The sequence below is a fragment of the Taudactylus pleione genome, unplaced genomic scaffold (genome assembly GCF_031769625.1).
Source record: "Taudactylus pleione unplaced genomic scaffold, aTauple2 ptg000214l, whole genome shotgun sequence".
NCBI lineage: Eukaryota > Metazoa > Chordata > Amphibia > Anura > Myobatrachidae > Taudactylus > Taudactylus pleione.
The window spans coordinates 3391028-3416549 of NW_028284616.1; the positions used below are offsets into that span (position 1 = coordinate 3391028).

The following is a 25522-nucleotide window of genomic DNA, read 5'->3' on the forward strand; positions in this document are numbered from 1 at the left end:
CACGAGTGAGCTCTAGTCTCCGGCTCTGGCTGCCGCTGCGGGGAGGGAGCCGGGCGCCCGCTGGTTACAATCTCAGCGGGCGCCTGGTGTCTCCATGCGGCACCGGGGTTAGGTGTCCGGAGGAGGCGGAACTGGTTCCGTTTCCTCCGGTTCACTTTAACCCCATTGGCTGGGTGTGGGGGCCCTTCAGGTGTGGGGGCCCAGGGACGATCGCCCCTGTCGCCCCCCTTTAATCCGGCCCTGATTATACAATTGACCTGTGACTATTACAAAATACCCTTTCATATACTGTAGCAACAAAGCCATATGCACTGCATAGAAGCACTTAGAACAGTTAGACACTAGAGGGCAACACTTTTGCATTTTTGTTTGCATTTAAATATTAGGACCTATTACTATAGCAACTGCAAATACACAGCAAAGAGTATACGTTTCATATAATTCTTGTGCAAACAAACAGAATAAAATGATAGCACTGCACAACAAATACAAATATGATGTTATTGTAATTGCCAATTATTCTTAGTAAAATGAATTTAATATTATTTACTTCAAGTGGAGCTGTGTAATTAGAACAGACAGAATAATATAAAATTCAAAACATAGTAAATTATTGAAACATGTTAATTGAAATATAAAATGATGGTGCTCAAAAGGTCACTTTCCGATCTTGTATTTAAACATGATATGAATATAAGTGGTTGTGATGACAAATTCCTCTGTGTCTCCAGTTACTGTTACCAGGCAGAATACAAGAGCTGTGTCCACACTGTGCATTGCGGCTTCTGTGTTACATCAACAGTGACTGTAAAATGCCTATTACTTTACCACAGCTACCTGAGTCTATGTTCTGTAGCTATGATCCAAGCTATGTACCAGGGTAAGTGAAGCTGTTTATTTTTCCCCTCTATTTTTTCTTTTAATTTTTCTTATGTGTCATTATTATTTTACACTCTAGAGAGAGAAGGGATAAGCCATGGTGACGTGTAAGTTAACAGCACACAGTCCTACTGTAACAGTGGTTTATAATTAGTGTCTGAGAGCCTCATGTAAGATAACACAAATGCTGATTCTTTCCTCTTATGTGATATTTGTTTTATGTTTCAACTATTAGTATATAGAACTATGTAACAAAGTAACATTTTGTTCTTGGTTTGAACATAAGCAGGCTTTTTTCTTTATTATACATTATTAATTGCATACTGTCTACGGGGGATGCACTCATTAGGTCAACACTCACAATGTCCACACTCACAGTCTTAACAGTTATCATGTGGTCATTGCTGAAATGTCTACAGGCCACATGAATTTCAACGTGGTGGTTGAATCATGTCTGCATTTTTTGGGGGATTGCATGTTTTGAACTGCAATTTTCTCTTGGCCCAGAGGAGTGAATTAATGGTTCTGGCAAATGGCGGTTGGAGGATCAAACACTACTGCACTTTACTATATATTACTTGCAAAATAATATTACAAAAAATATGGTGGTTGCTCATATCAGCATAATGACATAACACAGGTGCTTGTAAAGGGCGGGGTTTACACTGAGCACAGAAAAAAGGGAATTGCCCTCCAGCACACTGTAGCAAAATCAACAAAAAAATCCTACATGATAATAGAGATTCAGAGGTGTTAGTTACATACATTTGCAAATATATGAATAAGCGCCAGGCCAATCGTCAAGGCTCCTCTATACTGGCTTCTTTAACATTAAGGGGTTCACGTCCGAGAAGCAAGGCACCCCAAAAAAACTCAAGCCAAGGACCATCCCCAGGGCATCACACGAAAAGGGGAAAAAAGGTGATAGTGAAGTGTAAAGAATAGATGTGTAAAGATAAATCAATAAGTGTTAATGAAATGTGAAAGAATTAAAACAACATAAATAATAAACAAACAATTAGAAAAGTGATAAAAATATTCTATGTGAATTAAGTGGTGATGCCCTGAAAAAGGTCCAGCCAGAACAACTCCGGGGGCCTCACTCCCAAACGCTCACCCCAAAATAATTATTGCTACCTAACAGTAGCACATGAATTTCAATGCGGTGGTTGAATCATGTCTGCATTTTTTTGCGGTTCGCATGTTTTGAACTGCAATCTTCTCTTGGCCCAGAGGACTGAATTATTGGTTCTGGCAAATGGTGGTTGGAGGATCAAACACTACTGCACTTTACTATACATTACTTGCAAAACAATATTACACCAGGCTTGCCGACTTTCTGACTGCCCCCTCCGAGAGGGGCCTGCCAGGTTGGTGCTGCAGGGGGCATGGTGATAGTGGGCGGTGCGCCCCCGCTATACACTGCCGAGACTTCCAGCATTGTAAAGCAGGGGCGGTGCTATGAAGGCATGATTCAGCGCAAGTCGCGTCACCTGACCCTTCCGGTCCGCCAGGTAAGTGGGGGAGGTTCGGGAGACGGCGGCCAGACATTCCGAAATTTCAATGCTTTACTGCATTTTCCTCAGGGATATAAACAAATAATGAACATTACTCACCTTATATCCCCAAACACCTCATGCAAAAAACCCAGCTTCATGTTTCCCGCAGCTGATGGTGCAATTGAGTGACATCATCAGGTGAACCCACCACCATTGTAATGTCACTTACAGTATCTATAGTTTAAATGTACACAGGATTACATTGATATCATAGAAAAAATACAAAATAGTACATAGCTATAGCAATGAAACAGTAGCAAATATTTAAAACAAATCAACTACTATGAGTCACAGTGCATGTTATGTATCATATACTGAAACTTAGCGGATCCATGAAGATACTATGAACCATTACATCCATAGTATTACATATACACACAAACAACACTTAAATAATAAGGCTAATGACACACACATTGAGGAATGTCAATGTATCAAAATATTATCGTAATTAGCTAGTCAAAAGTTACTCTATAAGAAACAATTTAGACCCAGGGATTCATTTAACCCTTGAATGTCATAGTTGATTTGCAAGAAAAATTAACCATCCAGATGGATACTTATAAGAAAGCTCTGATGAAGTATAAAAAAGAAAAACATACTAAAGTCAAAATGGACTTTGTGACCAATCGAGTCTATCAATGGATAACTGGTACCCAACGTAAGCCATACAGACGGACATACCAGCGAACTAGTGGCTTTAAACGATTTGATAATTCACTGGAGAGGAATATACATCTAATAGCGACCACGATCAAAACCCTACCAACAACAGATCCCTTTAGGGGCGCGCACCCGAGCCAAAGGCACAGTACCAGGCGATATAATAGAAGAGGCGGTCAGTGGCAGAGGCAGGGCAAGAGGACACAAACCACCTGCCTCAAAAAGGAAATAATATTTAATTTATCATAACATACACTGACTAAAGCCGAACAACAAGTATTGAGCATGGGGCTGTCATTCGTGCCAGCAACACGTTAATCAACTGCAATCTGAAATCGAAAGATAAAGGTTATCTTGTTATCTGAAGCTACAATAATTTTATAAAGGCACTAATGCCATACCACAACAAATGAAGAAATATATATATATATATATATATATATATATATAGCCCTTGTCCCTCAGTACCCCAAATTACCATTGCTTTATACGACACCTAAGGTATTTAGTAATCTGCCTAAATGGCCATTAATCTCAGACCGTGGGTCATTGTTTTATAATGGGGCAGTTTGTATCGACACATTGTTACAACCATGTGTATAAAAACATCAGAATTATCTATTAGACACCACGAGTTTTATTGTTAATTTACACAAGTTACAGGATATTCTAGAATCAGAATTTATTTGTGCTATAGACGTTTAGACATCTCTAGCTTCTACACGGTGAGTCCCCATGCTGAGGGCCTGGAGGCAGTCAGGAGACTCATATGTGACAATATCAATTATGTAGGACCAATTCCCAAATTAATTTTATCACTTTTGGAATTGATTTTAACCCACAATTTCTTTTTCTTTAATGGTAAATTTTATTTACATGTATCCGGATGTGCCATGGGGTCTAATATGGCCCTGGCTTATGCAAATTGTTACATGTTTATGGTGGAGGATGATGTCTTTTTTGCTGACCCTATCATTTCTAACAACATTTTTTATTATACAGGATTCATAGACTATTTCTTTTTAATTTGTACAAGTACTGAGGAACACCTTAATAATGCATTGGAAAACCATAATAGCAGCAATAGTCCAGTTAAATTCACATATGTGCTTAACCAATCTCAAGTGAATTCCTTAGATGTTGTGGTGACAAAAAATGGCTCTAAACTCGATACATCAATTCATACAAAGAGTACTGATAGAATATTACATATTAAGAATTGTCACCCTAAACCGTTAAAGATGGGATTTCCATTCTCCCAAATGCTGCAAGTTATGCATATCTGCAATAACCATGAGCAACCTTATGATATGTTAGACACCATGGCAGACAAATTTACCGATAGAAGATATGAAAATAACTTTTTGATAAATACTTAACTGAGAGTCCTAAAGGTAAAACATGAAAATCTCCTTAACAACGGAGAGCGACTCCTTTAATAAAATGATATGGGTTAATAAATACCACTACGCTAGCCACATAATTCAATCTAAAGTTAAAAAATTATGTCCAATCATACAAGGCTATATAGACCGTTAATTTACTAAAAAAACAACCATTATGCCTAGTTACTCCTGGAACGGTAATCTTAGAGACATACTTGTTAAGGCTGATGTTACAGAACGCAAACCTGCCAGCAAGAAACAAGGATGTTTTAGATGCCCTAGTTTCATAACATGCCGTTATCTAACCCTTTGCACATCCTTTAATCACGCATTGTCAGGTAACAAATATTTTATCATTATTTAACATGTACCTCTAAATTTGTCGTTTACTTCATAACATGTCCTTGCAGACTTAGTTATGTAGGTAAAGCAGAGCTGCAATTCAAAAAGCGTATGGCGCTACACCGCTCTGCCATACGCTCACAATTATCCAGCGGGTCGAGTGACTAGCCTGTGGCGTTCCACTTTCTCACAGCTGGCCACAACTTATCAGTACTCAAATACCGTATTATAGACCATATACCGTTACCATTTACATAACGTGCACTGTGACTCATAGTAGTTGATTTGTTTTAAATATTTGTTACAGTTTCATTGCTATAGCCAGGGGCAGAACTATGGGAGACAATGGAGGCTCCTGGCACCGGGCTCCAGCACTGAAGGGGCACGTGTGGATGATACACAGGGAACTGTCTGTGTGAAGCTGATTGCAGGGGACACAGAGAGAATGGTCTCTGAATACAATGTATCTGTTTGTCCATAATCCTGTACAAATACCCTAACAACAACAAGCTGACTATAGCATATTTTGGCTCATTGTGGCTGACTGCGGCAGATACACAGGGAATTGTCCGTGTGTAGCAATAACAACAGACACATTTTTAACATAAATACCACATAACATCTCTAGCTCATATTTACTAACAAGCATCAGTTGATGCAGAATAAATACAGCACCTAATGTGCAACTACTAAATACTGCAGATTAAGCCAACGATTCAATCAAGCGCTAGTAATATTTTTGGGCTTACTTAAACCTATCAGGAATGAATAGTTACAGTATAGCAAAAACAAGTGGATTACAATGTTACATTCAGTATGTAATAATGCTACATTTGTCACAAGACAATCTCTAAGTGGTTATATATAATTCACAGTTATTCCTAAATTAACCATTGGAATCTACAAATTAAAATTGCTAATTATAAACTGCATCATTTATTTAGTGAAAATATTATAGCAGACTTTGCTAATTAGTAATCATTGTGATACAAATTTAGTTTAATGGATTATAAGCAGGCGGATTACAATAGGCAACAGTGAAATTCAATAACAATTTTTAATACACCTTTTCCTAATCTACGGACACCTTCTACTACTACTATGCATTAATTTTTCGTTCATATTTTGCTTAATTTTTTCTAAAACATTTTAATTACAATTTATTAAAGGTTATATTTTATTACAGATTCTTTCCTCCTAATAATTCTGATTGTAAATGCAATAACAGCTCTGCCGATAAGAGTTGTCCTTTGTGTTGTGAGGTCTTCTGGATTTATAACCCGGGAGTCCTATTGCACATGTGCGGGGAGTGGGGTGGGGCTGCTGTCAGAGAAGTATCTTTTCGGATGCCTCTCTGGAGAATTGTGCAGAAGTATATATAAAAGCGACACTGTTAGAGGGGGCACTTCTCAGGGTTTAATGATGCAGCTGTCAATACAAGGGGAATGGTGCAATAATTTCCACAAACTGAATACAAAAAGAAATAAGACTGCATAATTGCAGGAGGTGTGGCCATGCCCCCTTAGGGGAAATAAAAACTAAAACATTTTTGTGTCGCTGCATGCTGGGGAGGGGGGAGCTGCGAGCCCCTGAGCCCGGCGCATAGTTAGTGGGGCGCGATCAGTGCTTCCTCCACAGCCGTAGGAGACTGCTGCGGCTGGTGCGAGCAGTCTCCCAGTGCAGCCCAGCACACAGCAGCGTGGGCAGAGCTGTTGTGATGTAAGAGGGAGTGGCGCCGGACCCGGGCCCCTCCAGCAGGCCTGGGTAATTAGTACCCGCTCCCCCCCTCTCTCGGCGCCCCTGCATACTGGTACATCACAGACCCATATTATTTTATGGGGACTGCAGTGTTTCCTATATCCACTGAAGGACCCGTTTAATGCACATGTTGATTGCAGCAAACTTCCAAAAACTTCAGTTTTTTTAGAGGTTTGACAGTATTTGGGAGGCCAAAATCACTGTCAATTTGCCATGATTTGCAGTGACTTAGAACTTGACACAAAAATCACAGGTTATTATATTTCCCTGTGTGTGACTTGTCACAGACCTTTTTATGTGAATTAATTAACTACAGGCTCTATGTAGTTGTAGTTAAGTGACATCATGGTATGTTTGTACAGTAACTGTGAAACAAACCTGCAGGTTTTGTACACTATGTTAAAAATTTACTTTATTGCATACTTAACTAAACAGTGTGTTACTTTAGATACACAGGTTATACCCGGAAACTTCAAAGCGATAAGGGTGAAATATATGGCAATGCGACTTTGAAATCATCTGATTATGAACCTGGTCTCCAAAGACTTTCACAATTACGTGTCAGCGGTTGGGGTGGTAATCACAGCCCTTTGATTAATGTACAGTTGGGTGGAAGAACGAATACATGTAGAGGAGATACAGAAAGCTGGAACAGTAAAAATGGTATGGATAAGTATATTTTATACTGAACAATTTAATTGTATACTTGATAAAATTGTTTACTTAAGTATTACATCAAGAAGTATAGGGACAATGCCCTAACCATTAGAGTACATCAATTCACAAAGATGTCTGCTTATGAATAATTTCACAAATGTGGATAATGTTGACATTATTCCATTTAGCCTGACATTAGAATGATATACCTGGATAATTGCAATATTACCCTAAGGACATCTAGGCAAATAATTAGATATGGTGCTGTTGACCTAATGGGATTCGTATTTATGTATGTTAAAATGTCTGTCATTTCCTTATTATAGGCTTTAATGTTTTATTTTTCAGGCTCGGTGTAAAAATGCTAGCCGTGTACTAGTTGCAAGTACTTGAATGTCTTTACCTAAATGTAATGACCAGTGTGATATTAGCAAAAAGCCCATGTACCTGGAGGAAAGAAGTCTGGGGAGTGGGTGTGTGGCCCAAAGCCAGGAGACCCCCTCACACCAATACTAAGCAAGGAGGAATAACATAAGAGCGGAGTCACCCTAGATTATTAATAAAGAGGGGTGGGTCTAAATATATAAGCCCCAAGCAGCCACTGGAGGAGAGGGGCGAGTGTTGCTGCAGGACATCGGCAAGGTTAAAAGTAAAATAAAGCTAGGGATGTTTATCGGTAGGTTAACCATCAAAGGTCACCATCGGCGGTAGACCTTGATGATATTAAACCATCAGCTGGCAACCATCGATAGTTTCATCCACCAATGGTCATTCTTGCTCTAAAATTTGCCAGGCAGCAATCAGGGACTGGGAAGGGGCTTATTGGGTCATGTCAGGGGGAGAGGGGCGGAGCTATGCTCCTTGTCCCAGCACATGAGAAAAAAAAACATTGTGTTGCTCTGTGCAATCAATGGCAGAAAACCATCAGATCTCCACCATTGATGGCAAAACAATCAACCATCAGTGGTCAACAAATGATTGTTAAACATCGATGGTCGATGGCCATCCCAAAATGAAGCCCTAATGCCAGAGAGAGAGGGTTGGGAAAAAACAGTTATCCATGTATAGATTGTCTCCTTACAAATGCCCAGGAATAAATATAGCAAAGGCGATTAGTATGGCTAAGGTATTGATAGCTTGGTTACAGTACTGGTCTGCTGCTGCTTTCCACTATGTGCAAAGAATTATGCAGTGAACAGTGGATAAGCGAACACCATCTGTTAGCAAGCTGAAAATAGTGGTAGAAAAAGCATCTGCTATTGAGTCAATGAGCAGAATGTACTAAGTGGCTGGTTCTAAATCCCAAAGGTTTGGCGGCAGTTTTGCTATCCACCGATTTGCTAAGGCCAAAACCATTGCAAAACCGCAGCAAAAGCACACTTTACAATAGAACAGAGTTGAATATCAAAGCACGACCAAATAGAATCCCCTGATTTATCATGTGGGCTTTTTGAAACCTAAGTAAAATCGCAAGCAAACCCACCCAAAGAATAGACCAGCCTGTGGCAGGCGATTTTGGGTGAAGCTCTGCACAGATCACTTTGATCTGTGCATGCTTCTTTCTGTTTAAAAAGATAGAAATAAAAAATAAAATGTGTAGGTCTCCCCCCTTCAAATCCATAACCAGCCCTGGACCTCTGAGCCTGGTCTGGTATTGGAAAATAGGGGGAAAAATGTTGTAGGGTTACCCCTATTTCCAATAACTAGCACCAGGATAAACCAGCGGGGGTGTGGAGGTTAACGTTATAGCAGGGAGACACATAGCTTGGGGTCCGCCAGCCATAATGTTAACCAGCCCCAAACTGGTCAGCCCAGGGCTGGAATCCCTTGGAAAGTCAACATCCCCAAAAAATGGTGTCCCCCATCCCGAGGGACAATCTGCCTGTACAAAAAACTTATTAAAATAAAGACACGACACAGACATTTTTATAAAATAAAAAACTTCCCAAACAGCCCTCGTTCTCCACTTTAATACTAACAAAGCAGTGAAGCAGGTCAACTTCAGTCCATATAGTATCCAGAGATCTTTGAAAAAAAAGTTGACCAGTGTCTCTTTACAGGGTCCTGTTGCAGAGTGACAGGTTACTGCTGGTGTCATAGAAATTAATGGGAAATCGGTGATTGACTGCAAGTGTGGGATGCATAGACATCAAAATCGACTGTTAATGAATGATAGCAATTTCACATTGAAACTGACGTCAATTAACACCGGTTTCTGGCTGGTTCTAAATGACACCAAACCCACTGCTCAGTCAATTTTACACAATGTCTCCAAAGTGTTACCCTGTTGAGGCCAGAGGTTCACTGAGCGTCTGGTGCCTAATGAGAGTGTTTTTTGAAAAGAAAGATAGGAGTACCCATAGAATCATGAGTAATGACGAGATCAGTTCCTGAAATGGTGCAGGTGTAGTCCCATTTATGCACAGCGGGATCTCTGGGCAGATGAAAGAATGACACACATTTCAGCGGAGAACTTGGTCACAAGTCAAGGAGATAATTTTGAAAACACTACATATGTGATTGATTTACAACACGTTTTCCTTCGGTTTTCTAAAATGTCCCTAATATGTACTGTATAATACAATGTGCACATTACGCACCCATTTATGTGTAGTCTTCATAGCACAGAGTACAGTGAAAGTTTAGTAGTTTCCTATTTAAATTTAGGTTGCCATATGGTACATAAAGAATATAATTCTTTAAAAATATAAAAAAAAGACAATTTTTAGAACAGCTTTAATAGTTTCTCAATAATGCAAACTTAATGTTGGTACAGAATGACATTTTGCCTCTCTCCAATTAAGGATATTTTCATCCATTAAATGGAAATAATCACCTTTACAAAGGATATCCCGAGACTTCATCTGCAATAAAAGCAATAGAGGAAATAAAATATGAACTCAGCAACCCTGCAAGATGGGCTTCGCCTGAAAAGGCCACATTTGATTCATTAAGAGACTGTACTGTAAGACAGTCATCATGTCATGGGAGAAATGAGCAGGTTTGTTACTGATTTTGACTGCATCACGTTTTTGATCATATATATATATATATATATATATTGTCTATATCGCCACTGTCGGCTGCACTCGGAAAATAATAAGTCAGTGAAAAGCCAGTAGTTGGAACAAATACTGGCTTCTTACTGACTTATTGTTTTCCGAGTGCCGTCGACAGTGGTGATTATATTGTGGGATTCAGCATTGGATTCCTAACGGAGGGCACCAGAGTCTATATTTGGATTACACGTGAGTGCCGCCTGGAATGTGTTTATATATACAGTATATATTCTGGCTTCTGGATTAAGATAGGCGTCGGTATTTTGACGCCTATCTTATGTCCCATGCCATCCGCCAGTCTGATAACTACATCCCATTTATATAGCGCACAGATATTCTGTAACGCTTTACAGAATAAAGCGCTGTAGAATAATTGCCAATTCACATTAGTCCCTCCCAGTGGAGCTTACCATCTACATTCCTTACCACATGCTCACACACATACACACTACGGATAACTTTTGTTGGGAGCCAATTAACCTACCAGTATATTTTTGGAGTACCCAGAGGAAACCTATGCAAGCCCAGGGAGAATATACAAACTCCACACAGTTGGGGCTGTGGTGGGACTCGAACCCACAACCTCAGTGATGTGAGGCAGTAATTCTAACCATTACAAGTTAGGGCCATAGTGGCAAGTTCATATTAAATCCAGAGCCTCTGTGTTTGCATGCAAGAGCATAATAACAACTTTGTGGGCCACATAACAAGATCTTAAGAGGGCCCCCTCATAGGTACCATAGCTGCCGCACACCTTGTATCCACGGTAGTTATGCCACTATTTGCATGCATGTTGGCAAACAGTGGGGTGCTTTTCAGGATCAATGGAATGGGGTTATAGGCGAGGACAATGGAAACAAATAAAGGTTGCAGGTGTACTTCAGGGTCCAGTCTTCAACCCGGGCAATCATGCAGCAGTCACTACTATAGTACAGTGGGATGTAGTTATGAGACCGGCAGTTGCGATGCCGCCGGTCTGAATCCCGATACTATAAGACTGACACGGGACTTAAGATAGGCATCAAAATACTGACGCCTATCTTAATCCCAATGCCGGAACACCGAAGGACGCCAGCCTGAATGAGGTAAGTCCGGAGAGCCCTTAGTGTTAGCTCCAGGGGGGAGGGTTATGTTTAGATGGCATAGTGGGGTTAGCGTAAAATTTTGGGGGGTGGAGGTTAGGGTTAGGCACCAATAGGGGGAGGGTTCGGGACCACTAAGGGGGGGGTAGGCATGAAGGGGGGAGACTTAGGTTTAGGCACTAATCGGGAGGGTTAGGGTGCGGGGTGGGGAGGGTTAAGCTAAAAGAAGGGAGGGTTATGGGGAGAAGGGGGAAGGGTAAGTGTAGTTACCCGACCCCTGTCGGGATGCCAACCATCAGGATGTCGCTGTTGGTATTGTGACAGGAGGCATGCCAACAGCCGGCATTGCATACCGATTGCAGTACAGTATGAGTACTCGTAGCTAGCTTTATTAGCTGCACAAAACAATAAACAAAACATTAAATCCTGCCCTCTCCGGCACTAACTAAACAAATGATTTCCTCTTTCAGAATGGAAGGATCCAACATCACGCTTATAAAACAGAAGTATTTGCACAGCACTTAAATTCAGCAAGTGCCTCTCGACAGGTCTGGCAGCCTGTTCCCCAAGTAGTGAAAAACCTACTAGTCAAACTGACACACCTTATTCTCCTCTCACAGGTGGTTTGGCAATTATATATTATATATATATATATATATATATATATATATACACAGTATATATATAATTATTTTTTTCTCCATTTCTTAAAGTACATTTATTTACTGCTTACCATCCACTGGTACTGTCCCTCATCTCACGTAATATAAAAAAAACCTCTCTCTGGCTTTTGACTCCTTTTCTAACTACTGTACAGCTCCGTTTCTCTGACCATCTTTGCCTCTTATCTCTTGGAACAACTTGTCTTCCAATGCCTGTCCACTTTCCTTTTCTTCCACTACCTACTTAACCTTTTTCAAATTGAGTTTCACTACCTTCACTCCATGGTCACTACCCCTACCAAGGTTACCAATGACCTTGTAATCACTAAATGTAATCATCATTTTTCCATTTTCCTTGATATGTCAGCTGCCTTTGATATAGTTGACCACACTCTCCTCCTTTAAACCATTCAAGCTCTGGGGCTCCATTACACCTTTGTAACCACTCCTTTTCTGTCTCTACCTCCAAATTTACCTCCCACTCTGTTCCTCTTCCTGTTGGTGTTGAGCCAGTGATGGTGTCCCTCTATCTACAACCCTTTCCCTGGTAATCTGATGAGTTCCTTTTGGTCTTCATTACCACCTTTATGCTGATGATACATAAGTCTACTTCTCCTCACCCGACTTCACACTTTCCACCCTCTGTTGTATCTCCATGTTTGCCATTTTTTTAAAGTCATCTTGTCTAAGAGTGAGTATATTGTCTTCCCCACCTCCAGGGTCCCTTCTGCTAACCATTTCTCTCTTTCTGTTGCTTTTACTATCCTACAGTATGTACACTACCTTCAGTCTGCTGCCTGGATATCATCTGAGATACCTCTCTCTCCTTCATCCTCCATATTAATGTAATCTCTCGATCCTGTCATGTTAACATCCACAATATCTCCAGTATAAGACCCTGCCTCACCCTGGAGGCAACCAAATATCCTATTTATGTACTCATTATCTGCCATGACTATTGCAAACTATTACTCTCTGGCCATCATCTCTCACATCTCTCCCCTAATAACTATACCCTCAATGCTGCTGCTTATCTCTTCTTCCTATCTCGGCACTCAATCAACCTCTTTTCTGTTTTAATTCCTTTAATGGCTCCCCTTCACCTATAGAATTCCATTAAGGCTCCTCACACACACTTTGAAAGCATTCAAAATATCCTACATCTCCGACCCCATCTCAGTCCATACTTCCACTTGCCCTCTCCACTCTTCCTCTGACTGTCAGCTCACCTGCTCCCACTGCCATGTCCAAGACTTCCTGTGCTGCTCCCCTCCTCTGAAACTCACTTAAAAGCCATATTAGACTCTCTACCAGCCTGCAGGGATTCAATCGTGACCTAAATATGCACCTGTTGGTTAAAGTCCACAAAAAATGCTTAAAATCTTGACTCTGGCCATCTGTCCTTCCTCCTTGTCTTTTCCTAGTATACCTCTCAGTTTTACCACCACTCCCATAGACTGCAAGGTCTCACGGGTAGTGCCATCCACCCTTCAATTTTCTACAGTGCACTTACACACAAAATCACTAGCTCTAATCCTTTCTGTCTGCAATTCTCAGGGAACGGGACCATTGAATGCTACAGGTATTATCTGTCACTCAGTTATACAGAAATTTGACTATTCCCCTCTGTTTGAATATATTATTTTAATTTTATTGTAATTTTCCCTGTATGGTGCTATGGTGACATAAAAAATAAAAATTAAATAATGAATTAATTGCTTACCTAGATAAACAGGGCATACTCTCACTTAATGTTGTCACAATAGAAAATCCATGCAAACATTCATGTATGTTCTGCGATGGACTCTTCTATGTCACCATACTGCACCCACAGCCCCCATCTGTGAGAGCAGCAGTCATCGTTACTATCTGCATTTGCATAGCCCCATCCTTAGTGTAGGAGATCAGACTGAAATGTAACGTATCTTTTCATAATATACTCTTATCTGAATAGCATGCTTGTCTGTCTACATGCCCACAACACATAGGACGTTTCTTCTATGTGTGAGTGCTCTGTTGCAGCCCCATTGCACACCCGGTAATGCCCATTCAGATTTATGTGACTTAGATGCAGCTGACTTGTTCATAATTGCTCTCAATATGCAGGCTGTGGCACATCCTAACCCCTAACCCTCCCCCTAACCCCAGTACTTACCGTTGGGATGCCGGTGGTCCGGATGCCGGTGCTGGGATTCTGACAGGTGTCAGGATTCCGGCTCTGGCATTCTAAGTGCCGGCACCCCGACTGTCGGTATTATGACTGCATCCCGGGGCCATTGGGCGGTAACTTTTCTTTTTAACAAATTAAATGGATGGGGTGGAGGGTTATGGGTGAGGCTGGGACTCAGTTGACCTTTCTAAACTATATATGAAACCCTGGCTTTAACCCTAACAATTCAATTGCAAAACATGTGTTTTTATTTGAATTATTTGTTTTTAAGTACATTAACATTTCATACAGATGACTAGCTTCTCTACCACATCATGACATGCTTAAAGAGTATCATATGCTTTACATGTTTCTTCAAGCAGTAGATGTATATAACATAGTATGCTGAGTTGCACATACAGTATCTTAGGATATATGCAGCTCAGCATGTAACTGCGGCATTTTTCAAATACATTCACTGTAATATATACATTTTTGAACTTAAAATTAAAATATTTAAAGATATAAGAGTTAAAGACAATACTTTAAATAGAATTATACAACCTTTACAATCTCCCTTTTAGCTGATTATTGACTGACCTGATCTGTCTTGCAAACTGTGTGGCAGTTTTGTATACAGAAAGCAAATACAATTATATGGTAATGGAAATGTTTTAGGGATTTCTAAATGGGAAGCAGTCAGGAAGCTAACGGACAAAATCCCGACCGCCGACTTCCCGACTGTCTAATTCCGGCAAGGTACTAATGACAGGTGTCGAAAACCCAACGCCTGTCATTAGACCTAACCCAGGAGCCCGACACCTGGCTTACCGATCGAAGGCCGGCAGTAAATCATACTGATTCCTTCTAAATTGTACGTAAATAAGTAAGGTAAAAAGAGCCAACATAATAAAACTGCTAGGAATTTCAACACAATGACCTGATGCTGAATGTGAGGATACTAAGGTTAAGTTTCTCTGTTTAGTAAATTTACCCCTAATACTGTATATCTTTATGCAACTGAGGGCCTGATTCAGCAAGGAACGCAAGTGCTAAGACGTATGGACCCGGCCACTGTGGAAACATGCAAATGAATGTGATCGCAATGCCTCCGCAGCACAATACTCAGACGCCCAGCACTACATGAAGCCATCCCCTTCCCTTTACTCACATCCAAAATACTTAGCAAGATTGCTAAAACATTGGTACCATAGGACCCATACGCAATATAGTGTTTGACCTGACCTAACTCAGGAATTGCTAAACTTCCTGCACGCAGTGAGTGTTCAGGCTGCATATGGGTTTGCAGTGGATAATTCATTCACGCACCTGTAACAGCGTTCACACGCACTGACATGCCTGCATTCGTTCGACCCCCCCCACCTGCCACCACCCACAAATGGCACTTCCTGTCAATCACTCTGCTATGGGTCTGCGTAGCCACTGCAATCACAGTGGCAATCGGAGTCCCAAGCACAGAGCCCCAATCACAGACCCAAACACAGTGGCTAGTTTGCGCACGCGCATTGCAATGCATGCGCAGTATGCAACAATCGGCCGCGATTGCGTGAGTATAAGCAACTGCGTTCCTTCCTGAATCAGGCCCTGAGTTTCAAAAGAATGAATGAAATAACTCCATCTATTCATTTATTGCAAAGAGAGAGTATTCCTATTTACTAAATCAAAAATATCATTACATTGCATTGTTTACAATTTAAGGAAACAAGATAAATACATGTAGGAATAACATTGAAATGATGTATTAATCACAAATTCTGCTTTATGTATGTAAATATGTTATTATATATGTTAGCACAGTGCCAATAAAACATAAATATATATTTGTTTTGTACAGATTACTGGAACGTCAAGTTTCCCTTCTTACAGAAATGAAAGGATGAAAAAAAAGTTCACAAATGACATTACTGAAAAAGAGCTGTCTACAAGGTCATATAATGCAAATGATTACATCCAAGAAAGACAAGGCAAATTAATTTACAGAACGGATTGTGGTCTCCTTCCTAATTACTCCGGATATATACCTGGTATAGCGTTTTTATGCTTCTTTAAATGACATCCAGTAGAATAGCGATTTGTGATCATTTCAGTATTTGTTAAGAGCAGTTACAATATGTAATATAAGAAATAAACTGCTGTATACTGCACATTCTACAACCTTAAAGATATGTGCTCTGTATAAAAAAAATAACTTTGACAAACTATAATATTTTTCCATTATGCCCATGTTTTATTATCACATATTATCAACACATACTGATAAGCACAGCTGTAAATACCGTGGCAGGCAGAACATGCAAGGAGGAGATTTGTATAATTCTGATTAAGGCTTCTTGAAGTGCCAACTGAAAAGGCGTCTTCTAATTCCTTACACCAGGGGTGTCAAACTCGTGGCCATCCAGCTGCTGTGGGACTACATATCCCAGCATACCATGACACATTTTTAGCATGCCCTAAGAAAACTGTGGCAGTACATGCTGGTTCATTGCAGCTGGTGGGCCGCAAATTTGACACCACTGCCTTACACATATTTCCCAACTCCTGTCCTCGGGAACCTCTAACAGTGCACTCGTATTATAGATCTCTTCAGTATCACAAGTTAAATAATTGTTTATCTTTTAAAACATGGCAGTCAGTAATGACTACACACACTGTACATAAAATAGGCGATCTGGAAAACATGCACTGTTAGGGGTTCCTGAGGTCTGGAATTGGGAAACACTGCTTTATACAAACTACCATAAAATTGTATATGAGCTGTGTGCTCTTTGAAAGACAAATATTTATAATTTATTCATTTCTGAATAAAGCATGTTTAATGCTTATGTATAGTATATATGTTTTTGTCTTTCCAGCTTTGTGTTGCCAATGTGTATATTTGTACATAATCTTGAATTTTATGAAATACATTGTTTACTTTTCTGGCTTCCTCCTAAGTTTTTACCAAAGCCTTAAATAGGTACAGGTGTTTACTTTAATTGCCCATAGAGACAACATATTTTAGTTCTACTATATGCATTGAGTACAATTGTAGCAACAGAGCAATTTTGTGTCATATCCAAGGGAAGAGAAAGTAAACAAAACTGTATTTTATTTGGTTAAATGCTTCAGTTTAATGAATGTATTTCTCTTTTATTATAACAGGACAAATGTTTGCTATAGGGAACACATGGGGGAGGAGCAGTGCGAATGCCATAAAAAAGCTGCAAGAACAATCTTTTCAATGGACTTCTCTTTTTTAAAGTTGCGGCAATGGAGGCAGCCAGATATACACTAGTGACCTGTTTAACCTACAACTAGACAAACAAAAATCTGTTTTATTATACTGTAGCAAATAATTAATAAGTGTAATTTACCTTTGTTGCACATTTTTGTCATTGTTTTGTCCTCTCTAGTTTTATTGAAATATTCTTTCTTCTCAACGTTCTCTCTTGTTTGTGACCATCGATTATAATCTGATATTTCAATATTTATGCTGGTCTGGACCATATTTTTTGGATACGCTGAACTTTCTTTATGAGCTATTCCTATACAGGTTTTTCATGCTCATCTAATGGTGCCCTCCCATTCCCTATGTCCTTATTGAACCGATATCACACCCTGAACTTTAATTCTGATTTTGAAAGCAATGTGACAAGAGGCACATGTGTAGGTCTGCGAATGAAAAGTCTGTGCAAAGCAGCAACTCAATACAGTATGTTGGGGGGAGTGGGCGGCTATGTAACAATGACTGTCAATGCTGAGAGATTTAGTTGGCAGTGGGATTTATGCAATTGGACACTTTAAAAGGGTGATCACAAAGGCACAGTGGGAACCATAATCTTCTACCCTTCTGAGTTCCCCATTTGTATGTAATTCAGCTCAGTAGGTTTCCATGGCTTTTTAGGAAATTGAAAACAAATCATCAGTGAAAAGTTATCCATGCTTGGCATACAGCCATGTCAGCAAAAGTTCAGCTGGCTGCGGTCACATCCTATGTTACCATGCCAGGTAAGGGGTTAAAAGAGACTGGAACAAGATAGTCAGTACCTACAATATCCTAGGAGAGATAACTAGTTTAGATATTTAGGCTCATCAACAAATAGTTATATATATAAAAATGGATGTAGTATGATCAAGGGACATTCTATCTTATGTGTAAGTTCAAGACCCGGATCCAACTGAGGTCCTGCATGTGCACCAACAAATTTTTGTTAGGGTGAAGTAAATACCTACTAAATTAATAATGTTACATATCACAGGTGTTTAAGGGACAATTACTCAAAGAAACATTCAAACAATAATTCAGGGACATTACTAATGCGTCATAAATTCAACAACATTTCTTAAAGGAAGGTTTTTCTCATTTTGATGCTTGTTTAACAAGATCCACATTGTCTGATTCAGTTTGGTAGAGCATAATGTATTTATTTTCTTAATTTAATCTAGTTATATTGATTCTAAAGGCATTTCTATGAATCTGATTTATTGAATCATTACTTATTTAAATTGATAGTTATTTAAATCTTATTTTGTCTATTTCTTATTCTATCCTGATAAAAAATACAACTCCACTATTGGGTGGTTAATTTGTCTTTTCTGTACTTGTAATGATTTATTGGGAGGGGAGAGAATGCTGTCCACCACACCTACACAACAGGCCATAGAGATTATCCCGAGTCAACCCATGGTGGACTTCTTCTGCTAGAAAGGAGACAAAAACTCAGATGGAGGCACTACCAAGCTACTAGATCTACCCAATAAATAAAGAGTGTCAAATACTAGTGACCCTTGACATCTATACTAACAGCAGGTGTGGTGCTTAAAGATTATGAGCATAGTAGTAGCATGGTGGCACAGTAGTTAGCATTGCTCTTCGCAGCAAATTAGGTCATGTGTTAAATTCCATATTGGGCTACTGTATATCTGTATGGACTTTGAATGTTTCCTCATGTTTGCATAGGTTTCCTCCAAAAATTCAAAACATACCAATAGGTTAACTGTGTGTTTGTGTATGTCCCTATAGAATAAAGAAAGTAGACTGTAAGCTCCATTGGAGCAGGGACTGATGTGAATAACCAAATATTCTCTGTACAATGCTGTGTATATGTGTGTTTGCTATATCAATAGTTGTTAATAAATAATAGTTAACAGAGCTGCCTGATTCACACAAATTTTGAGTAGCTCCTCCACATATAAAAGGATTAATTGGTTATCAATCACTAATTAGTTATTTTATCAAAGGCAGTTAACATATTAGTGGCTTTGTGCTCAGACTTCATATTACAGTGTAATAGAAAGGGAACGTACAGAGGAGCACATCCCATTCCCTATCGGCCCCAGGGCAGACACCATTTATGACTGACTGTAATTTCACCTCTGCCTTATGCAACAAATCACACTTATTCATGTTAAAGAAAACAGTTGGATACAAATTTATTTTGAAAAATAATCCTCAGGCAATGGCAAATAAAGGATATTCAATACAATATTTCTGTCTTGTAGAAGAATTATAAAACTTAATAAGTAATTGATTGCTATCGTTAACATTACATGTAGCTATTTACAATTCTAACTTGCTCCATATTTACAGGAGGTCATATGTGATACCATTTAAAGAATGTGCAGGCATTATGTGAGATTCTCTGCTGGGTGTGTACTAAAACCTTAAGTCAGTTGGCATGGTTCAGAAATGTAGGCTAATGCAATCGCAGCTGCATTTCGTGCGAATCACTCACCTTCCAGTGCTTAGAGACCCCCACTAAAAGCATCTCACATCCACCACTCACGTACAAAACCAGAAATTTCTAATGCATATCAGGCGCCCATCAGCCTACAGAGAAAGTCTAATATGCCGCAGACACAGGGGGTCTCCAGACGCGCACAGAGCTCTCTTCCTGTGAGCAAGGACGCAGTAGCTAATTTATGGACGCCCAGAAAATGGTGTTTAAACGATCCGTCACTCCTGCGTTTTTCTAACCACTCCCCCCCATTACCTCCAGCAAATGCTGACTACCTGTCACTCACTTTGCAAATAAATCCTCTATGTTTGCGTGATCGCAAAATAATCACTGCATCTGCGCAGTGCAGCTTACATGCATGTGCAACAGCTAACCATCGATTGATCTACATAAATATCGGCATTGCGTACATCTCTCACTCAGACCCATAGTACACACCACACATGAAATACTTCATACTTTATTGAAGTCAACAGACCACATAGTTCTGTGTGCTAAGGATTCAAGTCAAAAGTTTTTATATTAGAATGTATGTGGTTCACTGCTCAGGTGAAATTCTCTTATAAACAGTAATGAGTCTGGAAGCCTGTGTCTCCAGAATTCTTCTGGCTCTTTCTGCCATTTTATACGGTGCTACAGGAGGTATAACTACAAAAGTTGTATGTTATTGTATTGCCACCACATACTGAACAATATAATGTGACATGGAGGTCTGGCCACCAAGATGCTGAGTCAAATCTGGTTGCCCATCAATTTAGTAACAAAGGGGAGGCTGGCTAGGCAGGATCAAGCCAATTCCATAAGCGTATATTCTGAGATGACATTTACATGTGCAAGGAAAGCTGTTGGACTATTGTTCCTAGCAGGGGAGTGGTATACTATGTTAACTTTACTAAGACAGTATATTACTAAGACAGTATATTACTAGGACTGTATATGTGTAATCTGTACTAAAGTACATTTTAAAATTGAATATGTTGAAAAAAAAGCTAAAGGTGGAATCCACACTGGGAAAATCTTGCACTTCCACAAGTTGGTCTGTCTGCACTTTGCTGGCCGGTGGCATAACTATGGGTGACTAGACCAACAGGAAATAATTGAATTACTTTATCACATCGACTAAATGGGGTTATTCACTACATAATAATCAAAGATAATTTTGTACGGATGATATACATAGAAATTGTAGGCCTGAATACACTAATACACAGACAGATGTAGAAGTACATGTTTCCCTGGCCCCAAATACCTTTGGCCCCCATAGTTATCACATGGCTTCCCATGACTATATTTAGTGTCACAATCAGTGCTGAATACAATAACTGTACAGACTTTATAAATACATATTTGGCTGTGTGGTGTTTTTCTTTACAGATATTACTACACACATCACAAATACTTATTTTATTGCAAATACAAAAATAGAATATTTTCAGAAATAGTTGGTGAAATCGTTATCACTTCAGCTGCAGTTTTCATCAGCAACGTCACTGCGTCACTATCCTATCTCTTGAAGGCGGGGAATCTACACTGTCCCCATACATGGGTTGCATGTTCGGGAAAAGGTATGAGGATGAGTAGTAGGGAGATGGAAGAGCAATTTCCTCTGGGTGGAAATAAGCTGCGGTCTGTAGAATGAAACAAAACAATGACAAATATTGTTTCATTTAAATCTGCATAAGTCACTAACATCTACATTCTATTTATTTGTTACACTTTTCATGTGTTTTTATTGTGCAGTCCTTCCACCATGACTCATGTCATCTGATGCACAATCTTCTGCTTTCTTTCTTCTGGCTTTTGAAAGTACCACCACAACGAACCTTATATACAGCGAAGACCGATACATCCTGACACAAGAACTGAAACCCCACTTGCCCACATCATGCATGGGGTGGGATGCAAGACGCATCCCGCCATTCTTCACATGCATGCCGGCATTGATTAAGCCGTTATGCATGAAGAAGTGCGCAAAGGACCGCTCTCTCGGTAAGAGTGGCCCTTTGGAAACGAGGGAGCACCCTCCCGATAGAAGCCTATTCCGAGACTTATTGCATATGAGAAATGTGGTCAAACCCTCACTTTCGGGGTTTGACCGCATTTCTCCCCTTGCTGCATCCCGCCCAGGGAGAGAGAGGACTGACTGCTGCTGCTCAACAGCAACAGGCTCCCTGGATCCTCCGCAGCCCAGCACAGCAGGAGGTCCTTTCTCTACCTGCCCAATGTGCCCCTGTCTGAACTGGGGGCGGACCCGGGCACCTCCAACAGGCCCGGGTAAGGAGTACCCTCTGCCCCCATTTTGGGTGCCCCTAGCTAGTAGCACTCATGATCTACTCTGATCCAGATTCACATGTTTTCACCCACATCCACTTATTGTGCCCCTCTTAAATTATGTATGTTTTTAATGATTTAGCCACTACGACTTTGCAATCATACCCTCCCCTGACTTTGATGCCTATATTCAAAACAACATATCTAATAACAGTTTGTTACAATAATGAGCAAAAAGAAAAGCTGACATGTCTATAGCTTATGCTGCATGGTTAGTGATAGGATTGAAAAAAGAGAGAATATATCAAGTTACTTCAAGAATGACAAAAATTTGGGGATGCAGTCAGGATACCGATGAGCGCTATCCCGCCCGCCGATATCCCGACACTGACATCACAACATGGGACTAAAGATAGGCGTCAAAATCCCAACGCCTATCATTAGCCCCATTACATCTAGCCGCGCACGGGGAAAGGTTAGGTTTAGGGAACCCCAGGGGGACTTAGGGTTAGGCACCTCCCGGAAGGGTTAGGGTAGGGAAAGGGGGGGGGGTTAGGCTAGGCACACCCCCTTGGGAGGTTTAGGGTGCAGGGAGGGGGGGGTTAGGTTTAGGCACTCTCGTGGGGGAGGTAAGGGTTAGGCACCACTAAGGGAGGGTTAGTGTTAGGGGAGGGTTAAGTTGCTTTCCAGTCCCAGTCGGGAATTAGGTCTGTTGGGGGTTCCGCTGTGGGTATTTGATCCAGGGGCTATTCAGCCACCGGCATTAAATACCAATTTCCAAATTTTTTAATGTATCTTAAATACCAAAACTAGGGACTCAAAAGTTCAGGCTTTTTCAGACATCTCAGAGAACTTTATGATTAGGGGATCAATATTTAAGTACTGATCTCATCAGTAAAGCAAGCGTGGCAAGCTTCCTGTATCACACTCTGGATCAAAGTCAATGCCAGGGACTATGCAAAAAAACAAAACAAAAACAATAATATTTTGTATAGGACTTACCAGAGGAGGGTATTTATAGAATACTAAATTGTTGATGTCAATAGGGTAAGAGCTCTGTATGTCGGCATCCCTCGCATTTACAAGTCGTATATATAATTCTGCACTGTCCAGCTAAAAAAAACATGTATACATGATATATAAAATACTAGCATAATAAAATAATACATGCAAGGATAGGTTATCATTATTATATTAAGGACTGTCGCTATCAGTTGCTGCCTTTTGCCTATAGATGTTCATATGACGCAAACTAAAGACTCATTAACAAGGCTAAAATGTATAATTTCAGTGAAAAAAAAAAGGTTAAAATATACTATTTAGCTCATTTTAAGACTGCAGTTATGTGTGTTTATAAAATAAATTACATTGTTATATTATTGAAATACAGGATTAGACACAAAACGGTACCTGTGGTACTCCGTTCAATGCCCCTGTAGTTAGCGACGGTTTGACAGGAAGGATGCGAATTGGAACTTTCCACTGCCCACTTATAACTCGATTCTGATAGTCAAAAATGTCCAGCTTTACCCATCCTCGAGGAATTAAACGACTGACTTCTTGTCCATAGGGATCATAACCACCAGATGCTTGTAATTCAATAATTAGAGATATATTTGGAGAAGGACGTGCCCTGTAAACAATACAAACCATTGATTTAGTCTTTGCATCAATATAGTATGCATTTATATGATCTAAGATTTAATTTTCCAAAATGTGTTTTCTATCAACAGTGTAGCCATTTAAAATCCTGTGTCAGGTAGTATCTGGGTGTGTGGTACAGAGCCCCCCTGGACCAAGAAGTCTGGTGACTAAAATATTAAGTTGAGCTCATTAGAATTTTATACACTGCACATTGTATCAGAAGAGTCATTTATGTAGGATGTTTGGTGCAACTGCACACGTAGTGGGTAATTATGAAAGGAAAGCCTTGCTCATTTTCAGCACGCACCTCTGGTATCCCACACTAAGTAAATTGCCAACTAATTATGTGTTTATATGATAACACAACTCTCAATTATGGGCCTGAATCAGTAAGGATCGCAACTGTGATCGCAATAGCGATTACACACGTAGTCTCACTGCAAAGATATGCTAATGTCTGTGATCGCTATGCCATACGCAGCCTAACATAAGGACGCCCACTTTACATTACACACATCTGTAATACTTAGCAAGACTGCAAAACCATCTGTAACATCAAGTACCATCGCAGCCTCACGCACACTTGCACAAGGTCTGACCTTACTCAGGAATTGCTAACCTCATTGCATGCTATGAGTCCTCAATCTGCGTATGGCATCGCCAACCACCCCCCCTGTCACCACCTCCAAACGGTACTTCCTGTCAATCAATCTGCGATGGGTTTGCATAGTCACTGCGATTGCGGTCCCGATCGCAGTCCCGATCGCAGTGGAGTGTTCACACACTCGCACTGCGATGCATACGCATGGGCAGAACGCAACTCTCGGCCGATTACGTGTGGAATCACAGTTGCTGAATCAGGCCCTATATTAGTATCTGCCTGAGAGTGGCAGTAAATTGTTGTAGAACACAGATAAGGAATCCGTGTGGTCTCAGAAACTGTTTTCGGATACTCTGATTACCAAACACACAATATGTTTTGCTGTGAGAAGCCTTCATTGGTGTCCCAGGACAATGGCACACTGATACTTGATGTTCAAGCAAAAACAAGGTGTAGTGTGCAATAGACACACAATAAATGATAATGTTTTTTAAGCTTAACTTGCACTCATGCCTAATATGCCCCTTATTACTGACATAATTAAGTTTTATTATTTCATTGAAATATAAATAAAATTTATTTTGCTGTATAGTTCCAAAAAAACAAACAAAAACAAATATGTATCAGGAAGTGCTGCAAATTGATCAAATTGCACACACATTAATGCAAATAATTCTTAAGATATTTTATTAAAAAAATATATATACAAAAAAAAAATGGCCATAAATTATCCAAAATAGACAATATATTGGGATAAATACCTAAAATTTACAAATACAGCACACATACATACAATATTGACTCAATCGGGTTGGCATGTACATGTATCTGAACTGTTAATTATTCTTAAAGCCAAACCAACAATAGATAACTACCAATTATTATAAAAAGCTCCACAAAACAAATTGATAAAAGATGCACATACAGGTTTTAATTGCTGGTATACATGTTTCCTTATTCAACTGAAGGGAACAAACAATCACATCCCCAAGTCTGATGACGACTTGTTGTGGATGGTATACAATCAGGAAGCCGGCTGCCTTAATACCGGCAGCCGGCTTCCTGACTGTCAT

General features: G+C 39.9%; 2 protein-coding genes across 3 annotated transcripts in view; one reads left to right on the top strand and one right to left on the bottom strand.

Moving 5' to 3' along the window:
- Nucleotides 1-777: 777 nt before the first annotated feature.
- LOC148517525 (ciliary microtubule inner protein 2B-like) lies at nucleotides 778-19300 on the top strand. 2 transcript variants are annotated; one of them, XM_088478499.1, is made up of 6 exons: nucleotides 802-880; nucleotides 7035-7249; nucleotides 10048-10244; nucleotides 11855-12004; nucleotides 16051-16240; nucleotides 17358-19300. In XM_088478499.1, the coding sequence occupies exons 1-6, from the start codon at nucleotides 813-815 to the stop codon at nucleotides 17453-17455; spliced, it is 918 nt and encodes a 305-aa protein (XP_088334625.1). In that variant the 5' UTR covers nucleotides 802-812; the 3' UTR covers nucleotides 17456-19300. The 2 variants fall into 2 exon arrangements, with proteins under 2 accessions (XP_088334626.1, XP_088334625.1); XM_088478500.1 differs by lacking the exon at nucleotides 11855-12004 and having other exon boundaries at nucleotides 778-880.
- Nucleotides 19301-21395: 2095 nt separating this feature from the next.
- The window catches only part of LOC148517526 (coiled-coil domain-containing protein 17-like), a 58120-nt gene continuing 53993 nt past the window's right edge, over nucleotides 21396-25522 (bottom strand). Inside the window, exons 11-13 of the mRNA XM_088478501.1 lie at nucleotides 23615-23837; nucleotides 23207-23317; nucleotides 21396-21561 (exon numbers count right to left, since the gene is read on the bottom strand). Of these exons, the coding sequence (XP_088334627.1) occupies nucleotides 21421-21561; nucleotides 23207-23317; nucleotides 23615-23837 (475 nt within the window). The 3' untranslated portion in view covers nucleotides 21396-21420. The remainder of the gene's footprint in view (nucleotides 21562-23206; nucleotides 23318-23614; nucleotides 23838-25522) is intronic.